The 19384-nt window shown below is 36.9% G+C and overlaps 2 protein-coding genes across 5 annotated transcripts in view; both read left to right on the top strand.

Annotated features, from left to right (window-relative positions):
- The window catches only part of LOC140138845 (uncharacterized), a 53639-nt gene extending 51036 nt beyond the window's left edge, over nucleotides 1-2603 (top strand). For all 4 annotated transcript variants that reach the window (XM_072160617.1, XM_072160618.1, XM_072160616.1 and 1 more), the window contains one exon: nucleotides 164-2603. In XM_072160617.1, coding sequence (XP_072016718.1) covers nucleotides 164-315 — 152 coding nt within the window. In that variant the 3' untranslated portion in view covers nucleotides 316-2603. The remainder of the gene's footprint in view (nucleotides 1-163) is intronic.
- A 6152-nt stretch (nucleotides 2604-8755) lies between these two features.
- Nucleotides 8756-19384, top strand: part of LOC140138844 (uncharacterized) — a 35642-nt gene continuing 25013 nt past the window's right edge. Inside the window, exons 1-3 of the mRNA XM_072160615.1 lie at nucleotides 8756-9000; nucleotides 9904-9980; nucleotides 11955-12044. Of these exons, the coding sequence (XP_072016716.1) occupies nucleotides 9918-9980; nucleotides 11955-12044 (153 nt within the window). The 5' untranslated portion in view covers nucleotides 8756-9000; nucleotides 9904-9917. The remainder of the gene's footprint in view (nucleotides 9001-9903; nucleotides 9981-11954; nucleotides 12045-19384) is intronic.

Below are 19384 nucleotides of genomic sequence, written 5' to 3'. Positions count from 1 at the left end.
ATCGCTTTTGCAGAAAAGCCAATCGCATGCATGCGCTTTGGCATTGTCAAATTTGCATAACAGGCAATAAATATTCATTTATTAATCATCAATCATAATCAGGAGTTCCTCAGGGTTCGTTCAATTGGACCAACTTTAAAACTCTTTATATTTCACCACGCAGGTCATTTTACGCAGATGGTATGGAAAGACTCCAAAGAGTTTGGCGCGGGGAAAGCGATCACCAAAGAAGGCAAGGTTATTCTGGTTGGCTTTTATAAACCAGCTGGAAACGTTATGAGGCAATTTGAAGAAAATGTAGAAAATGAGAAGTAGTAAACATATCGCAAACAAACAAATAGTTATACTATTATACTAGTATAGTAAAGTGTCACGAACAAACAAACATCTTCGTGCTTGAAACTATATGCAACTCTTACCTTCCTTATGACCAACCTCATTCTTTGTGAGTTATGTAACCAGAATTGTTAGTATGGTAAAAGTGGCAGAAATGTATCTGAAATAAACACACAGCCTAACATGATGAACACCGAAGACTTAACAAAATTACCCTATATAATATATATATAGTATATACACATAAATTCAAGTAATGGCTAATTAACAGAAATGTGTAACACTGTGTGAAAGTATAATAGACGTACATGTACGTGCGTGCAGGACGCGTATTGATCATTGGTAGAAATTATGTATTTGATTCTTTAAATGTTTTATAGTTACATAAAGATATGTATATTATTGTAATGAATCATAAAATGTAACTGGCTCAGCTCTGATATAAATGAAATGGTTTAACCACATTCCATAATATTTCGACATAAATTTTCTTTTGTTCATGTTTTATTATCAGGTTCATTGTTCGGAAAAAATATTTGAACACTTCAATTTAATCCAATGATACAGTAACCAGTACAGTAATATAATTAAGTTTAAGTTAATTGCCAAATTTTTTCATCTGTATAAAATGTCCAAATCTATTTATTAAAAGTTGTAGATTTTTTATTAGTCGGTAATTTGTATAAAATGGGGTTATGTTACGTGTTTTTCCGTGACAAATAAGAAATGGTGTCGCTCTCGTGGAAGAGACTGGGGTTTTCAATGGGTATATTATGTAATATTTTAAGAATACTTGGGCTGTTCGGGGAATTAATGGTGAAACGCTCCATCAAAAGTTAACAGTTTTGTGCATGGTTATTATGATATCTAGTAAATATCCACGGAGCTCCCGAACATCCCGATAAGGAACTTAATTATTACACACTATAATGTACGTACCATGGTATTAACATGTGTTAAGCGTTGGTTTAAATCCAATGCAAAAAGCATTCAAGAGGGAAGATTTGGTATTTGGAATAAGATTTTACTTCTCAAGTTTTATAATTATTTTAACTTTAATATAGAAATATTAACGTATTTCCTCTCATTGAAAAAGAAAATAGGTAAACACGGGTACTGCTGGTATTTTCACTAGCATTCTGTCTTTTATTATGTAAAATAATACGGTATATAGTCATACTATTTTCAGGGGTATATATTTTGTATCTGTATTTATTGGTATACGTTGTGTGCTCATTGGTAATAGCTCTTGCTTGCTCTTATTATTTCGGCATTATTTGGTTTAGTTCGTCTTTCAGCAAAAAATATATTATAATTCAAGGCAGAATTAAAAAGACTAGTTTGCGTCTAACGTCACGCGTCAGGGCAAAAAGGCGCGGCGTGATTGTTTGCAGACCTGTGCAGTACAGTATTTTTGGTTTGGTTGACAGGACGTCATACGCATATTTTTAATTCGGTCTTCAATTGAACTTTTTGGTAAATCCCAGAAGCCTTTGCGAGTACACCTGAGATATCGTCATTTGACGTCACACCGACTTACAATGCGCAGTAACGATGTTCGATAAACTTATGTGCGCATCGGCGGGACGTCAAATGACGACATCTCAGGTGTACTCGCAAAGGCTTATGGGATTTGCCGAAAAGGTCAATTATAGCTCAGCACCGCAGCAGAGAATCAAAGTTTCCCTTGATGCATTATTTTTAGTGTTTCTATAAACCAGCACATAACATTAAAGTTGAGAAATTATTGGCTTGCTTTGGGATTTGAGGTAAATGGGTTGATTATGCATGATAATTGACTTTGTTGGTGTTCCAAGAATTACCATCCTATTCAGCAAAGTATATCAATGTTCCACGTGTGATTTAGCATAATTTTACCAATACATCACGGGAACACATTATTTTCTGTTGTGGCACAGCACATGATTTTGTGGTCGTATAATAATTGTAAATATTCACACTTGTCAAAGTGACGAGATATTTTGTTTAGGTCATTGTGCCAGTGATTATAACATTCCTTAATATTCGTACTATTTTAGTCATACGAAGTATGTTTATTTCCGTTCAGAGAATATTTAATCTTGTTACACAGCCCCTCCCCCGCAAAAGTAGTGGCCTTTTCAAGTTCCGAGTTGTTAAATCTATATTGTCTTATCTCAACATCTCAATTGTAATTCGTATTCATTTATATATTAGTTTTTGGGCGGGTTATATCACAACTAACCAATCAAATGAAAGCATCTCCCGCCCAATTACGGAAACCACGCCTTTTCACGGATTTAATTAACAATAGAGGCACTAAAACCAGTATCAGCCAGAACTAATAACATGAAAAGGCCAACTGCCAGAACCCGGGGTTGGGGGTCTCCCTATTTGGTAGTAACGGGTATGTGCCGCAGTTTTGTGGTGCATTTTCAGGAGTTTTGGATAGCGATGGCCCCTCATATGTCCAGTTATTGGTGGGTTTCATCAGACACAAAAAATGATGCAACCAACTTACATAAATTGGGCGCATTTAGGGTATTTTCCTCTTAAAAGTGTCAAATTTTGACGAAATGGGGGGGGAGCTTAGATATTTGTCTATATGATAACATTAAGCACTTTTCAAGGCACTCAGCATAAGAGTATCCTAAAGGCGCGTGTGAACCCGGAGGGAAGCGCAGCATCTTGTGGTATTTGGCGTTTTTCTTATTTTAGCTTTCAACAGAAAAACATGTCCAACAATAATTAAGTACTTATTTTATTATAGTACAGTATAATTGAGAATGTTTTAGTATATATTGCTTCGCATGTATGTAAACGATAATAAAATACACCTTACAAAATGAAGGTTTGAACTATATTGCGTCATTTAAGTCCGTGGAATATATGATGATCATGGTTTTAAGATGATGTCCAGTGACTGACAATCCCTATTTACACTGACCCCTCCCCCTCCCTCTCTATAGTGATAACCATAACCTGACTGCTAACTTAGGACCAGGTAGGTAGAACACCAGTCCTCGGCAGCCTCCTGTGACCCACTTCGATGACACTGCAGGGAATCGAACCTGTTTAAGGGTTTACCGTCGTAACTAAACCATTCGATCAAATTTTTTTAAATTGACATATTTTGTACATTAATATGTGTAGATAATAAATCAGTAAAAAAAACAGGGGGTGCCGGACCTCACTTTTGAGCTACAGCCGTTTTAAAAGAGGTGTACATATCCAAAAATCTCTGTACACTTCAATGGCAAAATCAGCAATTTTCTCAATATAGACAACCTTTTGCGTTGTAGAAAAAAATTGTATCGATAAAATTTTTTAAATTTTATATATGTTATGAAAAATAAAAAGCTCTGTAAATCGCGCAAAAAAAATTTGGGGGTACCGGACCTTGTTTTCGCGTAAATTGACCAAAATAGGTCAAAAATGCATTTTTTCTGCGACACCATGCGTAGTTAATTGCGTACATGGATATTTTGGTGCGTACCAACGCGCTGGTATACACGCGCGATCTGATGTCGGATAAGCGTTCGTTTACGCATATGGCCACAAAAAAGGAATTATCTGTTTACGCAGGAAAGTTTTCACTGTAAAAAAGTTACCTAAGAAGTTACCATAATAGGAACAATTATTCTAATGATATTCTTACTAATTTGGTGTATTTTGGTCATAAACGGGTGTAAGAGGGATGTCCTGATGATATCAAATAATTTTAATTTTTTTAAATTCGCAATATAATACAAAATTTATGTCAAAATATTAAAATTTATATTTTGGTCTTTGGGGGAAAATGTACGCCTATACATAGCCGCTTTCGCCAAACGTTTGACAAACATTTAGCGATCAAAACGTTTGCCAAACGTTTACAGGCGTTTACGAAAATGTTTGACAAACGTTTGTGCTCGGCAATTGTTTGACAAACGTTTGGCGAAAACGGCTGTGTATCTTCAATACGAAAGGTCACCATTTTCATATGATGGTCGGCTTTTCCTCCCAGCTACAAACACTTTAAGTATCATTAGATTTACTTCGAGTAAATGTCAAAAAATGTCGCTATCCGAGCCCTAAAAGTATGCAGTAGAAATGAATCCCCAAATTTCTGCACAATAGAAACTTTAACCATGATAATGATATTGAGATTGAGATAGCTGAACAGGCTGCAGTTTTCACATTATCAATTACAATGAATTATCAAGCAAATTGCACTTTACACCCATTTTATCATGCACTCGAACTTGTCCAATGTCACTATTGGGCATAAAGCGCTATAAAGGACATGTGGATGAAAGTCACTCGAAAATGTAGTTTTCAACAAAAAGGACATTTACCACTCTTTAATGGTGCAATAAGTATATGTGTACGCCAGGAATGGTGAATTATAGGGGGTAGGGGGCATAGATTTTTTGGGAGACCAAAATGGGGGCAAAGACATTTTGACAGGACAAAAGGGGCCAATGATTTTTGGCAGGGCCAATGATTTTTGGCAGGACAAATGAAGGGGTTTCAAAGTTAGCTATTTTTGGCACAGATATTTGCGCATCGTTTCGATATTATGCCCTAAACATGCTGAGAAGGTGTATTGAATTGGAAACATGATGTTAGGAAATGTTCAAAATATGCGAAATTGTTTGCTCGCTGCAGACGCATCACATGATTAGACACATTTTAAAGTTTTTAATTGGGATTCCCCCAAATCTTGTATTTTTTTGGCATTATAAGAAAAGGGGGAGATTCACCACCCGGGCGGTGCACACATTAATTATTGCACATAACATTATATATACCGCATGTGTACAGCGGGATTCAACTCATACACCCCTATTATTAGGTATATCACCCCAAAAATAAGCGCAGCAGAAACATGTTATTTGACGCTTTTAATTGAATCATCGTTATGAATGCTTCATAAAACAAAAAACAGAATTGAAATCGGATAATGCAAAGTGATGTAACGTCAACTTGAAGATACCCGGAAATCGGGTGAAAACCTGCCACAAATTGCTATAAATGGCAAAATGGTAATTTTTGGGATTTGTAATACTTATTCGGACACTTACTTGAAAAGGTAGCATTGATTTAAGTATCACAGATTAATTGCATATCTTTCCGGACTTCGTTAAAGAAAACAAGATTAAAAAATCTCTCCTCGAATAAATGTAATAAATCCACCAAATATACAATTGTAGCCATTTTGACCAATCTGCAGACAAATAAAAGCTTAAAAAATGACAAAGTCCAGCTAATTAATATGCAAAAATAATGCCAACAGAGAACCGTACATGATATGAGGATGCGGTTTTTTTTGCACGCATAAGTACCCAAAGTTCTTTCATTTGGTAACAAAAAATACACAAAAAGTCATTAATTATGCAAATTAGCTAATTACATCTAATTATATATTTATGCCATTCTTATGTTAATTAGGCATATGTAATTTTACTTTTTTCAATGTTTTATTTATGTTTTATTCATACAGCATGATTTTGTCAAATATGAACCTGCTGTGATGTTGAATAAAGAAACTGCAGTTAATTGCCTAAGTGCACCGAGTTTTCAATTGGTATACACCAATCCGACTTCGCCATTACTGCGGTGTCCCCGATGTAAATCTGCGGTGTCCCGAGATCGGGGGTTCCATCCATTATTTATTGTGTGCTATACAGAATTGTACCCGGGAATTGTACACAACAGTGATTTTCAATACACAATCATGAGTATTGAATTACGAATTAAATCTCCCGCTCTGGTACATCTGTGTGTCCGTCAATAGAGGGCCAAATACAGTCAACGCTTCTCGGATTGGTGTATAGGGAAGTGTTTCACTCATTGTCCAAGGAAAAAAAATACATGATAACAAACACTGGTATTTCAGACCGGTGGTACTAGGTCCTCTATTTCGAGAGACCTATATTTATTGATTTATGGACGATCTAAAAAATTTCATAAAACAGGTCTTAACTCTTATACTAGGCAGTGTTTAATTTCGGCGGAGTTGATAGTGATTTAGGAAATGTTTCACCTACCATATATTAAAAAGACAAATTATTGTGATCAATGAAACATAACGAGGAAATCGTTTTTGACATGTATGTTTTCAAAAATTGGCCAACTTTGATCCGCGCGCTTTTTGATTCACTGTTATGTATGCGTGCACAGTATGACAGAATTATTGTGCAGCCACTGTGACATACCTACTATTATACACCCCAAACTCACAACGAAACACGCACCTCCAAACACTCACACACCCACCCCACCCCACACCCCCCTACCGTGACCGTAGGCCTACACACTCCACATATTCACACCCATCCTTCGGCCTTTCCATCGCTTAATTTCTTTCTGCAAACATGATATGGGCCGCTGCAGCCCTATATAATGGGCCGTAATACACCTATAACCTTTAGGGTTAGGGTTTAGGTTAGGGTTAGGGTTTACAGGGTAGGGTTTATAGCGTTAGGGTTCATAGGGTTAGGGTGAGGGTATTGCGGCCCATTATATGGTTGCAGAAAATAAAAACGATTCCCCACCCCATCCACACACGCGAGCAACACTCACACATAGGCGTCAATCCTGGTCATTTGCTTGGTAAACCGTTTTGTCTTTTAAGCCACTTTTTGACAATTCAGGCCAAATCCCCACCCCACTTGTCAAGAGATGCATTCACACCGCTGCAGCCACACACAAATTACCCCCATCGTCACACCACACCTACCCCACACGCCCGACCAAACCGTGGACGTGAAATTCCCGAAAGGCACCCCGAAGTCAATCGACGTACCGTTACAGGTCGATAGTAAGTCCGAAAGTTGCGAAAACCCAGTAACTTTACGTTATAAACCATAATCATTACCCTAACACTAACTATAAACTGCACTCTATATTCCTAACATTAATCCGTACCCGAATGCTAACCTTAACCACTTCTCATAGTGTAGTTATGCTGCACAGCAAACATGATTCGACCTTTGCAGTACTTAAACCTGGTTAACAGGAAATTACTCCAGCAAAATCAATCGATAAAGTCTAGTCCATCCTCTACATTGAATGGTGGGCTGCACTTATGCCCAAATAATGTAACTTGCCAAGTTGCCAATCAATAATCACCCACTTGAAATCCCCCGACTCTCTCCACTGACCACAGTTATGGACAGATTTGGGAGTTGTTTTTGCTGTTATCTGTCATTTACATATCAGGGGGATACGACCATTTGCAGATGCCCCACCTACTCAGTTTTTAGCCTACATGTAATACATTATATACTTGATTGACAGCAAGTACAAAAATATCCGTCAAGTTTAGTTTTAATGCCCTTCGGAAGAGGGCGGTCCACAAAATGAGGATAGTCACTTAGATTTACACTGGGAATTTTGCAGGCCATGCCGTGTCCTTCCTTACTAAAACACAAAAGTACGAATATTTCCAAACATCTAAATTAGTTAATAATTTAGGACATGTTACAAAACTATATTTTCTAGAAATTCAGAGAGTACAACAAATATTGGCCGGTTAGTTTTCACACAGTGACGTTAACTAGGCGATGCCCTATACCTCTAACATACACTGTTTGTAGAGGTAAAACGTCAATGGTGAAAGCACTGTGTATTGTGTATAGACGAATCCAATTTAACGCATTCCTAGTACCTCAATGGCAGCCATATTTGGGTCCCCGTCGGCTCCATCTCACCTAAAATGTGAAATGATGCGGCCTTGGAGGGTATTTTAAACTGCATTCTATCACCCGTGTTACACGTAGACAAAAGAATGAGGACAGTTTACAACACAAAAGAATCTAACATCGAATTTTAAGCGGTTTAGATCCACCCAATTGGGCAGTCAGTTCGGTGCTGCGGGGACCCAGTCCCTGGCCAACCAAATCCTAACCATGGCTTGGCTCGTTGGATTCGTCTATAGGAAAATGGACAGTAACTGCAGTATGTCTAATCTTATCCATAGCACTAATCCTAACCTAAAATGCCATAAACGCTAACTTTAAATTGACCCTTTTCGGTCTAATGACCTTCTGACTAATAATGGGCAAGCTGTTTCCGACACCCTTCCCAAACATGTGGTGATACCTTCAAGGTGGTCATACTCGATATAGCAATATTTGGCTACTTGCAACTTCCTTGCACCTGTCCTGAAACCGTGGACGTCCTCGTTTGTTGTATGTCCACGGTTCTGAAATATGCATCACACTGTATGTCCTCTTTTGGGACCGCTTACAAGCACCCCCCTACAAGCATACGAATCGTATATACCCACACAGACCCCTGGGGAATTGCTTTTACTCCCATTACATCCGAATAGCCTTAATGAACATGACATTGACGTTAGACGCATACAGCATACTCTTAAGCTCTTTTGGACTTATGTGCACAGTACCATAAATAAATAAACCAAAGTCCTTTTCGTGTTCTGCCAGTTTATTTAATCAGTGCGTGTCATTTACGCCAGGATAAATAATAGAATATGGTTAATACTCAACAAATGATGTTGACTCATATATAAAATGCACTAACACTCGTGTCGGGTCATCTACGTCGACACATCGCAGTTTTGCCATATGTTTCGGGTGGATAGGGTGTGTTTGAGATACGGTGCTGATTACACGAATTGTGTGGATTAATTTTGGAATAATTTAAACATTGGATATTACCGCCCTTGCTGAAAAGGTAAGTTGTTAAAATTTAATGATTCGGTTCGAACCAAATGTGTCCTCAATCCAGGTCATATAGATGCGCAGATTGCGGAATAGCATTTGTAATATCTGTATACATATTTGCTGGGTGTGTTTGGCGAACATGCTTAAAGGCTCATTCATGTTTGCCATGGAATTGTAATAACATTAGTCAAGTCAAATAATGTCATAGACAATACAATGCGTTAAAATGAACCCTGGCTTCGAACCAATGGCTGATTGTGTATACTATGCCAAACCATCAGTGGCGTTCTCCAGTTATTAGCAAGAGGGGGAAGCAGCAGGGGGAAGTGTCAGATAAGAGAGAAATCCTATGACGCTCATGAGCGCATCATAGACACCTGTGGCAGATTCAACTTCATTGCATCAATCCGGGGGAGGGCCGCTTTTTGTCAAAATGTCCCATTTCCGTTGTTTCAGCCACTTTTGGGGGGCAATAAAATGCAAATTAGTAGGAATCCCGTCAGTCCGTTACCTTACATCTTTCACGAAAAGAGCTGACATAGGCAGTGCAGTGTCAGCACTGGGAGGGGGGAGGAGGAGGCGCAGGGGCATTCCCCCAAACTTGAGCTTTTCTCCCTTCCCCAGTCAGAACCAAAAATCATCTTTTGGGCCAATAAAATGCAAATTTTTCAGACCCCCACCCCCGATTTAACTTTGCCTCTCATGGCCGGAAAAAAATGGAAAATTGTACAGCCACTTCTATCATGGCTAAGGGACTGATACCTCCTATCTTCATGCTAATAAGGCTCTTTAATTGAATCACCATGATCACTATGGTAATGCATTGTTTAGGTATAGGTTTTTTGAATAATTTTTTGAATGCAAATACATGTTTCTTTTATACTTATTGGTTTACAACATAATTTCCTGACAGGCTAACCCAGCAACATGAGGAAAGCTAGAAGGGATTCCAGTTCCAGCAGCAGTAGTGATGATGACTCCAAAAAGAAGGTGCGTAATTAAATGATGATGATGGTGGTGGTGATGATGATGATGATGATGATGATGATGATGATGATGATGATGACGATGACGATAATGATGTTGATGACGTCAGGGGGTGATAACGACGACGACGAGCCATAGGCCTACATAACACACCTTTAAAGTTTCCATATTCCCGTTACCATGGTTACGACGAAATCGCTTGTGTATAAATAGACATCGGGTTCTTTCATTTCATAGACTAGTCTAACCTTTACTCACTTGCCCTGTTTTTATTATATTTCTACTTTTTGAAGAATTACTAAATGAACCATGAACCACAATGCCAAGTTATTTGTCACGTCTTGATTGTGCATTCATTTCGTTTTCACACGCCAACGCGACGTTGTATTGGTATATTCCATTTAAAATCAACACTACTCCTGAGGAAGGGTATGAACATATCTTCCACAGGGGGAGTATGAATTTCAAAATGAATAACCACATTAGGCAGTTCCATAACTTCCATTTGAATTTCATACATCCTCTGAGAAAGATTAAACCTGAATCTTCCACAGACTTCCACCGTGTCCACAGAGGGAGGGTGAGTTTCAAATAGAGTTGACTAATGCGCTAATTCTATTTGAAATTCATACTCCCTTTGTGCAAGATATTTCCAAAATCTTTCATAGGGGGAGTGTGGACTTTAAATGGATTAGCCCTTATTTGCTGCCCGGGATTTGCTGCATTCCCAAATAATAATGCAGTATGCCCTATCTATATAACACAGCCGATACTTTTTTAACCTCTCCACGCGAGTGTCGACTTCAGACGACAAGTTTTTAAAAAAATGAAAAAATTACAGATTTTTTAGAATTTTACATTTTCTTGACCAAGTACAAACAAGCCCAGCATTGGTCCAGTGCTTCTCGTGATAGCTCTTGATATTTTAAGAAAATATCTCAAAACTTGGGCTTTTTATGCTGAAGCCTATGGCTAGCACGCAGAGCATTAAGCAACCTGCTCCCATAATAAAACTACACTATCTACAAATAAATAACATAGCACATACGGGAACATATATAGGTTTTAACTTTGAAGTAAGATATTTCTGATGTTTTAATCAAGCCGATACTAAAGTAAAAGGCATTATCTACTAAAGTAAAAGGCATTATCTACTTAGTAATTACCATAGCAGATGCGATGATTTTACTCGGGAAGGAAGCCCTGTAACCTTTGGATCGTCAATCGCAAGTCAGACAAATTAGTTGTCGATGATGTACGTGACGATACGCGATATGGTGACTGAAATATGTCGAAGTTTTACACAACCACCTTTTATATGGCCTCGCTAGAATATCCACATTTCGACTTCAATATTAATAGAAAAAATGTGATCTTTGGCATGCAATGAATCTTCGGTTGCTCATTTTGTTAATAAATCAGTGCAAACTACAATTTCCCCCAATTAAATGTAGTATTATATGATAATGAACATGGGATGCTGGTTGTTCCGTCCTCTGGAGTACGGCTTCCCATGTTAACAATACAATGTTGCTTTTACCATTATGGGAGGGTATTCTCTAGTGCATCATTTTTTGCATGTTCTATACGCGCAGATGGTTCTTATAAGAAACTATAATTGAAATAGTGGTACAATTATACTAAAATCAATCAATCAATCAATCAATCAATCAATCAATCAATCAATCAATCAATCAATCAATCAATAAATAAATAAATAAATAAATAAATAAAACAATAAATGAATAAATAAATAAATAAATAAATAACAGATAAACAAATAAATATACGAACGTTTTTAAGCGTAAAACATGAATATGTTCCACGTCCGAAACAGAGCAAATGTTTACCTTCCAGGAAAGATGGGGATTTCCCATTTTGATATCGCTTCGTGTAAGCCACATACGATCGTACCGTACTTGTAATGTTACTGTGTGCAGAATTGATAATTGTTAGCCTATTGTTTTCATTTTCCAGGGAGGCCTGCCTAAAGTCAGCCGATCTGAACTTAAGAAATTCCAAAAGGAATGCCTTGAACATCACAATGATTACCGAAAGAAACACAAGGTAAGACACCAATGGTCTTGACATTTTGTACATTACGTTATACTTGCCTTAAAATATTGGAAACATTTTACCAAATTTCGACTGACTTGAACCATCAAAAGGACCAAGTTGTGGAAAAAACATTATCTGATGCTATTATAAAGTACTGTCAAATTGATGCCAACCCCAACCATTACAATGGGTACACTCTAAATCCCAAGGGACTGTGATTAGGGACCAATCAAGTGTTAGATTTAAAACTAAATCTTTAAGATTTAAAATTAAATCTTTTAGATTTATAATTCAAATCTATAAGATTTATTTTAAATTGATTGGTCCCTAACTACAGTCTTAAGGATTTATTTTTAAATCCTTGTAATTTAGAGTGTATACTGTATGGTGAAGTACCGGCGATTTGACTCTGAAGTGCCAATATTTATGTTATTTTATTCAGATTTTGTAAAGGCTTGAATTGCTTGAATTTCTCAGCTTTATTTCCCATAACCAATAATTATTAGAATTCCATTTGTTTTGCAGAAAGTGTCGAATTCCAGGTATTCCTATTATGTCATGTCATGTGCAATTTCGTGCCATGTGCATGCAATGAATTTCATGTTGCCTGTTTTACTTTGTTTCGTAGTTCTTTGCTCGGTTTCCGATCATTTTTTCATGATTACTCCTGACAAACTGTACAGTATGGGCCTGAACTGATGTTTGTTTTTAATCTGGTATACCATGTTATTTTACATTTAATATTTCGCTAAAAAGTGCTAAATTTATGGTCAAAATAAAAAACCGTAGGCCTACATTTAAAATTACCGTAGCTTAAAAATGATTGTAATTTTAAATTTGAAGACCTGAGCGCAAGAAGACCGTAAGTCCACTTGGCCCCTCAACATGTATACACTAAAGTTACGTATAGTTTCATAGAGTTTTATAATGTTTAATACATGTTCCAGGGTGAAAACATCATGAAAGGTTATGAAAGATTTGTTTTGGCCCCTGAACATGTATAAAACATTACCAAACTATATACGAAACTATACGCAACTTTAGTGTATACATGTTGAGGGGCCAAGTGGACTTACGGTCTTCTTGCGCTCAGGTCTTCATTTGTAGTTTGTTTATCTTGTAAAGAGCCCTGTGGTTGAATTTCTCGGGAAAAATATAGGGTATTTAAAATCGCCTTTGTTTATGGAATGGCTCAGTTTCCCTGTAGTAAAGTGATACAAAATGTATGTGTAATGTTGAAACTACAACCGCAAAGTCTGTATATAAATAAGTTGGTAAACAAAGTTTTCCTTTTTCAGTTCGAAAATATCAAAACATGATTTGACCTCGTTGAAGTATTTTGTATTGTATTCAAATATGAAGTGTGGATTCTAATAAATAAAATCGACATATCAAAATACGATCAACTGATCACAACTCAACCAGAAGAAGTTGCTGCTGATAGAATTGAGATTCCATCGAGCGAATTCCACCCACGACAATCAACACCTCAAAAAACTTCAAAAGAATGAGTAAAGAGTTTTGTTTATTTGTATGCACGCAATCACCATGCTTTATCGAACACCTAAAGCGCATACTTAGTAAATCCAAACGGCTTTTCTGGTTGAGAATAATATGGAGGTGTAAAATATCAGGATGAAAAGTGTGTGACTGTAAAATGAAAATATGAATTGTAATTATTATACCAATTCACTTATACTTCGTATAGTCAATGCACGAAAGGCCTACTTCAAACTCCATGTAAACATAAAATCATGTTCCCTTTAAATACAGAGCTAGAGTCCCATGATCCAAAAAGCCAGTCATATATGAAACCGTATTATATTACAAGAGAGACGACTAAAAGTATTGTAAAGGAAATCTGATGTGGGTAATTGAACTGTTTTACTGTTTATACAAATATAAACATTTATAGTCAATAAAAGGCCTAATATTTTACAGAAAATATATAATATTCGTCTAATATTCACGATGCAGTATAACATAAAAATATAATATATGGCTTACATTATTTGACAGTTTTTGAAAACAAAATATTATTCAGGCCTTTGTTGACCGTTTTCAAACTATAGAGCTTTTACAAATTGACCAGAGCAACGGGCGTATTTTTTGCAACCATATAAATGGTCCGTAATATAATACACTAACTATGAGCCCTAACCCTAACCCTAAACCCAGTGGCGGCACCAGAAAAGTTTTTTTTTTTTGAGGATTGAATTTCAAGGGAGGGGGGCAAAATCAACAAATTTTGCACAAAATTTGCCATTTTCGTAATTTTGTATTTTACTTGGGGGCATGGGGGGAGAGTACACTTTCCTATGCCCCCATACCGTCGCCACTGCCTAAATCCAAACCCTAACCCTAACAATAACCTAAATCCTAACCATAAACCTAACAATAACCCTAAACTCAAACGATAACCATAACCCTATAAGTATAGGGGTATGTGGCCCATTATGGTTGCAAAAACTTTCTGCAACCATGGGTCTGCAACCAATGGGCCACAATGCACCTAACCTTTAGATTTTGAGTTGGTTAGGATTTAGGGTATTTAAGGTTGGGGTTAGGGTTAGGGCTAGGGTTAGGGTTAAGGTTAGCGCATTGCGGCCCATTATTGTTGCAGAAAATAACTGTTGGTTTTTACTTTTGGACAAGCCAGTTTAGTTGTTTGGCATGTTTGCAGAGCAACAGAAATGTAATCTTTGTTCTTATTGGGCTAATGATACACCTACGTTCTATTAAGGGGGTACTACACCCCTGCCAAATTTTGTGCCTGTTTTTGCATTTTTCTCAAAAATTATAGCGTATTGGTGACAAGTAAGATATGTATATTATAGGGGCAAGGACTACAACTACTGCACTGGAAATTTTATTTCAGCACAGACAACAGTTGTGGAGTTACAGTCAAAAATGAGGAAAACCAATATTTGATCAATAAATCAATAACTACTTGACTTGAGTTGCTGAATTTTCAGTGCAGCAGTTGTAGTTCTTGCCCCTATAATATACATATCTTACTTGTCACCAATGCGCTATAATTTTTGAGAAAAATGCAAAAATAGGCACAAAATTGGCCAGGGGTGTAGTACCCCCCTTAAACTCGTGAATATGTGGCAATTAAACTCAAACTTAAACCGAAACTGCATACATGAATTGTGTGCGTGTGGCCAATGTGAAAATTCGAATTTGAGCAATATGCGTGGGAAAGAAACATGTGAGAGAAAAGGCCAACATATTATTCCAAAGATGGAATTCCACATGTATGAATAACATTTAGGCACTCCTCGAGACAATCTGCACGTTTGAACTTTGCCTTGACATGACTCTTCGTGTCTTTTTTTTACATAAAACAGAGTTGCCAAAGTTTCAACAATATGCATCTCAAAAGTTGACAAGAAATCGCTCGTCAATAGAACTATGATGACACACCAAACCGCGCACAAAAAATGTCAAAAGTTTATAAATTGGGTGCTCAAACATGTTCTGTATGTGGTAGAATTGGTCGCACAATTTCTAGGGGGGGGGGGGTCTTAAAATTGCACGGGGATGTACCACGTCGACACTGGAATTCTGAATTGTTCTATATCTAAGGGGCTGTGTAATAATTATGAGCCCTGGGGAGGGTGAAATGGGGGGGGGGAGGGGAAGCAATTTTTGGCAAGCCGAGAGTGGGGAAAGCGATTTTTTGCAAACATTCATGGGGCGCCATTTAAATAAAACGCTCTGAAAAGGCTTAGGAAAACACTACGGAAACGCTTATGTAAATTTTCCTACTCGCTGTGCTCGCAACATGTATCTAGACAAAATGCCTGCTTCCAGGATGAATAAAAATATTATTAATGTAGAATTAACGATCTATCCAAATATTAACAGAAATATTCCTGCTCATAAAATTTATATGTGCATTAGGAGTAGTTTTGAAAACGACACCAGACAAGATTAATTAATGAATTAATAGTAGTGTCAGTCTTAGGTGACCCAGTTTTTGGTGACCCCACTTTAAAAATGTCCCCTGCCTACACATCTAGAATACATTGCATATGCTATCAAATAACATTTTGTGGTGTTTCACGCATTAAAGGGACTTAGATCCGACGAGGATCAATTATATATGTAAAATTGTCTGAAGTCGCTTAAAAGGTTAATAATACCCTTAAACCATTTTCTCTTAATCAGAAATATCGACAAAATATGAAGAAAACTGAAAGGATACGTATAAATTGCATCATTCGTAAATATTCTAAAGGTGTTTTTGATTGATATATATTTATGAATGTCCCTTTAAGGAAATCTTGAAGATATAGTTCCTCCTGAAATCAAATGATTATAATAACTAGAATTTCATTAATTGTAATGTGGTGGTAAAATCCACTATTAAGTGGGGTCACCAAAGTGGAGTCACTATAAATATGGCAACACTATAAATCGCCTGGGTACATCAAAACGACAGTTGCCTTCGAAAATGTAAATGTAAATTTTAATTAAATTAAAGAATTGTTTACTTCCTTTAAAATGACATCTTATACAATGATGGCGGGAATAGAATATTGACTGTACCTAACAAATATATTGCAAAGACTATATATCATTCCGGATATCATTTACGTGATTTTAATTTTATCATGAGTGCACATTTGTACTTTTTACTACAAAATTATTTTAATAGTTTTTAAAGCTTTGTTCGAGAGACTATAATTTAACAGGTAGGCTATACCTGAACCATTAAAAAATATATATTGCTATTTGCTTCAGAGAATGAACATATTGCCACATGTATTGGATTCTCATGACTAGGCCTATACGACCAGTTTATACAGGTCCATGTGATAACATACATGCATTGGCCAATGGACTTGGATTCAAACAAGAAATGTCTTTAAAAAAGACAATGCCTCCAAGATACCAGTGGACACCTTTTGTTATTAGTTAAGGAGATACTTATAAGGCCAAAAAAAATATTGTTGTGTTGCCCTCAAGTGGAAAAATGGGAAATTTGGGTAGGACGGTCGGATTATTATTTTTTTTTTATTTTTTTTTTTTTAAACCTTCAGTTTTTAAAAATCCCCTCAAATATTAAATAATGCTTGTTCAATTAGGGGACATTTGTCAATTTTGACTTCTGGATACCTGTTAGACAACAATTAAAGACTAGTCTTACAATAAAATATTAATTTTAAGTGAAAAACATTGAGTTTTTGAACAAATCTGTAAAAATTATCATTCAAAAAAAAAAAAAAAAAAAAATTGCGACCCTGAGTTTTCAGGATTTAGGGTAGGACGGTTGAGGGCAACACAACTATATTTTTTTTTTTTTTAATGCTAGCTTTAATCTTTTTTAAGGTACCGCTATTGGATATAGATTTTTGTCTGATTAAAATATGTGAGTCCATTTTCTCCTAATACACGACTGAAAATTTTATTTTAATCGGATATTCGGTTACCAAAATATGGCCTGTCAAAATGGAGCGAAACCAAGTCGTTGGCAACAACTTTCTTTTATTTTTGTTATGCAATGTTGTCAGGTAGGCCTTATTTTCTAATTATATATGCAAGAATTATGCAAAGTAAAATTTTCAGATAGGCTACAAAATAAGATATAAAACCCATGGATGCATTTGGCAAATTTGAACACCACTGCAACAGTCCGACACACCGCTAGTCCGAATCTAAAAACACTTTAACAGTCCTAGTCCGAAATACACTGCGCTAGTCCGAGTCTGGAAAACACTTCGTCAGTCCGAAACTGCAGAAAACCAAAGCGGTAGTCCGAATCTGAAAATCACAGCGCTGGTCCGAATCTGAAATTACGGCGCTAGTCCGAATATCGGACTAGCGCAGTGTTTCCTAAATTCAGATTCGGAATAGCGCCATGTTTTGCAAATTCGGACTAGCGCAGTGGTTTTCAGTTTCGGACTGGCAGAGTGTTTTTTAGATTTGGACTAGCGCTGTGTCGGAGGAGTGTTTTCCAGATACTGCCAACTGGCAAGGGCTAGTAAAGGACTAGCCCCGGGCCTAGCCCTAGACTAGTAGCTACTAGTCATGCTAGCATCATGCACTCAGTCATGTACTACACATAACTGTGCGACATACAATGTAGATTTGACACGGGTTCTGTTTTGTATTTTAATTGAGGTCAAACTCATGAACTTACCATTTAAATGTTGATATCAAGATGAACAGAAATAAATAATCCATTCTACTTTCTAGTCATAAACCGGCACGGATCTCACTGTTTAGTGTCATGTATGGTCACTGATGGTATATGGTCATGAGTTTGCAATATTGAAATTGTTATTGAAATCAGTTTGCTAGCACCGGGTCTAGCCCTAGACTAGTCATATGCTAGCATCATGCACTCAGTCATGCACAACACATAATTGTGCGACATACAATGTAGATTTGACATTGAGGTCAAACTCATGAACTTACCATTTAAATGTTGATATCAAAATGAACAGAAATAAATAATCCATTCTACTTTCTAGTCATAAACCGGCACGGATCTCACTGTTTAGTGTAATGTATGGTCACTGTCACTGATGGTCATGAGTTTGCAATATTGAAATTGTTATTGAAATCAGTTTCTTCCAAGTTCAAGATAAAAGTAACATGATTGTATTGAAATGTAAGTTATAAACATTCTTCCTGCTGTCCAGCGGGTGTGAACTATTATTATGATGTAGACACGATGATTGAGGCCTAGTAGTCGAGCCTAGCATGCTAGCCTGCATGTCAGTCGGTCTGCTGACTCGCCGCAAAAATACCTCCAATTTTGCACAAAACAATCCATGATGTCAAATTATCACATCCAAAGTGTCGCCATGAACGGCTCTTCAACTTCTCCAGCCAAAGTTTTTCCATTGATAATCAGGTTTCATGTAATCATGAAATTAAACCTTGTTTAATGTGTATTCCCATTGCCACACACAGCATAACGGTTGTCCGACTTGATTTCTACGATATTGCTGATGTGATGAGGCTACAATCCATAATTAAATACCGAATTAAAAAATACTAGTTTGCGTCTGACGTCAGGACAAAGGCGCGCTGTGATTGGTTGCTGACCTGCGCAGTATGGCATTTTTGGTCTGGTTGACAGGACGGCATACGCAAGCTAGTCTTTTTAATTCGGTCTTCAATTATACAATATATGAGTTTAAAAAAAGTCTAATGCATAATTCATGAGCTTGATAGACCCGCACCATTGGCGCCACGTGCTAGGTGTTTCTAGAATCCCTATAGAATAAGATTAATAATTTTAATGCTAATTTATTGCACATGCTGAGGAAGCGTGATTACCTTTTTGAACATTCGGAAATGGCGATAGGCGAATTTATGTATGGCGCAAA

Source organism: Amphiura filiformis, chromosome 18, assembly GCF_039555335.1.
Source record: "Amphiura filiformis chromosome 18, Afil_fr2py, whole genome shotgun sequence".
NCBI classification, from domain to species: Eukaryota; Metazoa; Echinodermata; class Ophiuroidea; order Amphilepidida; family Amphiuridae; genus Amphiura; species Amphiura filiformis.
Note: the sequence above shows the minus strand (reverse complement) of the source record. Positions and strands in the feature narration are given on the sequence as shown.